Source organism: Pollachius pollachius (assembly GCF_949987615.1).
Source record: "Pollachius pollachius genome assembly, contig: scaffold_616, whole genome shotgun sequence".
NCBI classification, from domain to species: Eukaryota; Metazoa; Chordata; class Actinopteri; order Gadiformes; family Gadidae; genus Pollachius; species Pollachius pollachius.
The window spans coordinates 3,046-7,575 of record NW_027641581.1 but is presented as its reverse complement, the minus strand read 5'-3'; the positions used below and the strand labels follow the sequence as shown (position 1 = coordinate 7,575).

At 55.3% G+C, this 4,530-nt stretch overlaps 1 protein-coding gene across 1 annotated transcript; it reads left to right on the top strand.

Moving 5' to 3' along the window:
* Positions 1 to 215: 215 nt before the first annotated feature.
* Positions 216 to 4,186, top strand: LOC307091565 (bestrophin-2a-like; the record flags this gene model as incomplete). The annotated part of the gene is made up of 7 exons (XM_079759200.1): positions 216 to 370; positions 609 to 686; positions 1,052 to 1,204; positions 1,700 to 1,780; positions 2,537 to 2,691; positions 3,420 to 4,040; positions 4,102 to 4,186. Coding segments are annotated over 7 exons (1,328 nt in total), but the record flags the coding sequence as incomplete, so codon positions are not given.
* Between the last annotated feature and the right edge of the window lie 344 nt (positions 4,187 to 4,530).

Sequence of the window (4,530 nt, the reverse complement as noted above, 5' to 3'; positions counted from 1 at the left end):
GGTGGGACTAACTCCAATTTGTCTCGCCAAATTGGAGTTTGGCCTTGCGTTTGTGCGCCACTCAAATCTCAAATAAGTTGATACAACCATCGAATTCAAAGTATTCCTCAAGTATTGAAAACTTGGTGTTCAATACTTGATAATCAACCAAGTGGATGGTATGTGTGTGGCGGCGCTGGGTCGGCTTCATGCAGGCTGGGGTTGTGTGTCTGCAGGCTTCATGACCAGAGAGGAGCGCAAGAAGTTCGAGGGTCTGGAGTGTCCCTACAACAAGTACTGGATCCCCTGTGTTTGGTTCACCAACCTGGTGGCCGCCGCCCGCAGTGAGGGCCGGATCAAGGACGACGGCACGCTGAAGCTCCTGCTGGAGGCACGCACGCACGCACGCACGCACGCACGCACGCACGCACGCACGCACACACAAACGTTCCCGTGCATGCACACACGCGAGTACGCACGCATGAACACACACACACACGCACAAACGCACGCACAAACGCACGCACACACGGAAGCACGCACGCACGCACGCACGCACACACACACAACCCTACAAACACACACACACATGTGTGGGATCACATTGCCGTCCCTCTGCCTCCAATCAGGAGCTGAACGACTTCCGGGGAAACTGCAGCATGCTGTTCCACTACGACATGATCAGCGTTCCTCTGGTGTACACACAGGTAAACATCCTCCAGCACACGCCCAGCACCTCCATACTTCCTGCAAATATGTCTCTTAGCCTGGTTAAATTAATGTGTGAACTATAGATCAGTCAATTATCTCAGTTCAGCTGAGTACCCCCCACATACCCCCAAAACACTTGTTTCTGGATGCGCTTTCTTTTTCATGGATCTTCATAGTTTAAACTTGCTCAGATAAGGATAGTGAGCTTTTCATTTATTTTAAAGAAGCCCTAGGGGTATGCTGACCCCATTTGGGAACCACTGAATTAGTAATTAGTAATTGTAGTCATTGTTTACCTTAACCTAACCTTCTTTCCTTACATGTCCTTCCTCTCTACGTTCTCCTCTCCTGCATGGTCCAGGTTGTCACTCTGGCAGTGTACAGCTTCTTCCTGGTGTGTCTGATTGGTCGACAGTTCCTGGACCCCACCCAGGGCTACCAAGGTCACGACCTTGACCTATACGTCCCCATCTTCACCCTGCTCCAGTTCTTCTTCTATGCAGGCTGGCTGAAGGTTCACGGCTCATTTATCAATACTTTATACGGGGTAATTGATCAGTAAGGGTTGTTTGGTAGGGAGGGAGAGAAGACTTGTCTCGGGCCGCATGCTAGCATGATAGGCGGCAGAAAGCTACAAGATGAATGCCATTCTTAGTAAAGGGTAACTCCAAAATCCACTTTTTTCATTTGAAGGCGGTTCTGTTGGGTTTGGTGAGCCTTTCGGTGTTGTTTTGTACGAAGACGTATCGATTATGATGAAAGTTGTGTTTAAAATGAGGGGTCTGCCTCCTCAGGCTGAAAACATTTTCTCAAGTGGTGGTTTTCCATTGGCTGCACGAGGTAGTGTGACATATGTTTTGCACAACGACCCTCGATGTGGAACACTTTGGCAGGAATTTCTCCAGCCAAAGTGGGGTATTCACTCACCCTTTCATTGACGTAACTTCTGTTCAAATATGTGCATTGATTCCACCTGTCCGGACGGTAACTCTTGCCCCCCATTGTGCAGGTGGCAGAGCAGCTGATCAACCCGTTCGGAGAAGACGACGACGACTTCGAGACCAACTGGCTAATCGACCGCAACTTTCAGGTCCTCCTCCCACAGCGCACTGCAGTACTTTACAAACACCGTCTGGTGTTCACACAACCACAGGGAGGTCAAAGGCGGCATGGGGCTCAGGAGGGAGAGCGGGTTGGCTGGTAACTGGAAGGTTGCTAGTTCGATCCCCGGCTCCTCCTAGCTGAGTGTCGAGGTGTCCCTGAGCGACACGCCTCACCCTGACTGCTCCTGACCAGCTGGCTGTCGCCCTGCGTGGATGACACCGCCGTCGAATGGGTGAATGGGAGGCAGCATTGTAAAGTGCTTTGAGTGGCGACTGGTTAGAAAAGCGATGTGTAAATGTAGCACATTTACCATTTATGCGCACAGTTGTGTTCCACTCCCAGCCGAAAGGTTGTGGGTGTGATCCCTGATGACGCAGCCTCGCTAAACTCCCCTGAGCTTCCTCCCTTAACTCCAACCTGCTCCTCTCTGAGCCTCCCTAACTCCCTCTAGTCCCTGTGAATCACTCTGGATGAGGACATTATTAAAGTATCCTAGCTATCTCTGTTGTATACGGGGAATGGGTTGACCTAGTGATAGTTAGGGCTTGTCACAGTTCTATGAACAGCCTTACTGTACCGACAGTGATATATGGTTGTTTCTCTTTCTTCTGGCAAATGTACTAACTTTAAGCTGCTCTGCACAAAAGCGTCTTGATAAAAACCCTAAACGTAAATGTACAACTAAGTAGTCCCTGTGACCGGTCCCGTCCTGCGTCTCCCTCTACCCCCGGGTTCTCGGCAGGTGTCCATGATGGCGGTGGACGAGATGTACGGAGACGTCCCGCTGATGGAGCGGGACCGCTACTGGGACGACTCCAACCCCCGCCCCCCCTACACCGCTGCCACGCTCTTCGTCCTCCGCAAGCCCTCCTTCCAGGGCTCCACCTTTGACATGGCGTGAGTCAGACGCCAGCGTTGGCACATCAGGGGACCAACGCTGGCACACGCAGATGAACGCACAGGCTTGCCTTGGCTGCAGCCTAGGGGCCCACGTCTGCAAGGGGCCCTGGATTGGCCAGACTATTTTACATGCGACAAGAAGCATAAAGAAATGAGGCAGCTGATGGTAGATGTGTGGGCTATGTCATGTGGCCAGGTTCATAAATTGTGTTGTCAAATAATTGACAACAACATCCTTAATTGTGTCTCTGTGAGCAAGTTTTGACTTTGCACTGTGTGTGTGTGTGTGCGTGCGTGCGTGCGTGCGTGCGTGCGTGCATGCGTGCGTGCGTGCGTGCGTACGTGCGTGCGTGCGTGCGTGCGTGCGTGTGTGAGAACAGGCTGTTTGCTGCTGCTGACTTTGCAGGCCTGCCTCGTTGGTTAGAAAGCTAAAAGCCGTTGCGAGCTTGCGGTTGCCCTGTGAATACCTTTTTTAGCTCGCTCTGTCGGTCGGTCGGTCTGTGGTTGCGGCAGCTATTGCGAATACGCACTTGTTTCTGCAGCAGTGTTGTATTAGTAACAGCTGTCTCGAGGCTTTTATACACACCACTTAATTATGTTTTTTCTCTGGGATTTCTGCATGAACAGTAATAATCACACAAAGAGTAGCCCAGGGGCCAATGGCCGCCTTAATCCGCCACTGAGCGTCCTCCCCCGCCGGGGTCTCTCCTTCAACCCTCCCACAGGATCCCCAAGGAGGAGATGCACTTCCAGCCTCTGGAGGACATCGCCGAGAACCTGGAGGAGCCGGGGGGCCGGCACCCCAACATGGCGCTCTTCAACCGGCTGCTGACGGCGGCCCCCGCCCCCGGCCGGCTGATGGAGGGGGCGTTCCGCCGGACCTCCACCCAGCTGCAGACGCTCCGTCACCTCCCCGGGGCCGAGCCCCCCTCCAGCGAGGACGAGGACGACCTGGGGAAGCCCAGCAGGGGCGGCTCGCTGCCCTCGGGGCTGGGCCAGGACTCCCAGAGCCGGGCGGAGACCAGCGCCCGCACCCCCCTCTTGGACGTGTGCTTCACGCCGGAGAGGAGGGGCGGGGGCCGGGAGGATCGGGAGGCGTGGAGGGGGGCCGGGGACAACTACAACAGCGACGGGGGTCGTGCTGGCGGGGGTACGGGAGAAGGAGGAGGAGCAGGGGGGAGAGGGGAGAGTCCAGTCGGCGCGGTGATGGATGAACCGCGGAGGTCGCCGCGTCCCCTGCCCCGACCGCCGTCCAGGGGGGGCTCCGGCCGGCGGGCCTCGGCCGTCCACCCCCCGGGGCCCCTGGGGGCACCGGGGGGGCCCCTGGGGCGCTCCACCCAGGAGCTGTTCCGCTCGCAGCCCGTCATCGACCAGAGCCGGGCGGCGCCCCCCCCCCCGGCCCAACAGGAAGTCCTTCCTCCCCGGGCCGTCCTTCAGCGTCCCGCAGAGACACCGCAGCCTCAGCATGGGGTCGGAGGTCACCGGCCCCTGACTGGGGTCGGAGGTCACCGGCCCCTGAAGGAGGAGGAGGAGACCAGGGGGTCAGAGGTCACGGCCCCTGAAGGAGGAGGAGGAGACCAGGGGGTCAGAGGTCACGGCCCCTGAAGGAGGAGGTGACTCTGGTTTTATTTGTGTCATGTGATGCTAGATCAAATCCCCCATCCTCGTTTTATCTATAAGGTTGAGTAGTGACTTTTGTTCAACTTTTATGAGATATGGTTAATCTGCATATTGTAGTGGTAATCAGAATGGGCCCGAAGACAACAGTACTTTTTAAGGGACAGACGTTCTTTGTTCGATATGCAACATAAATATTTTTCATATTTGTCATTTTGT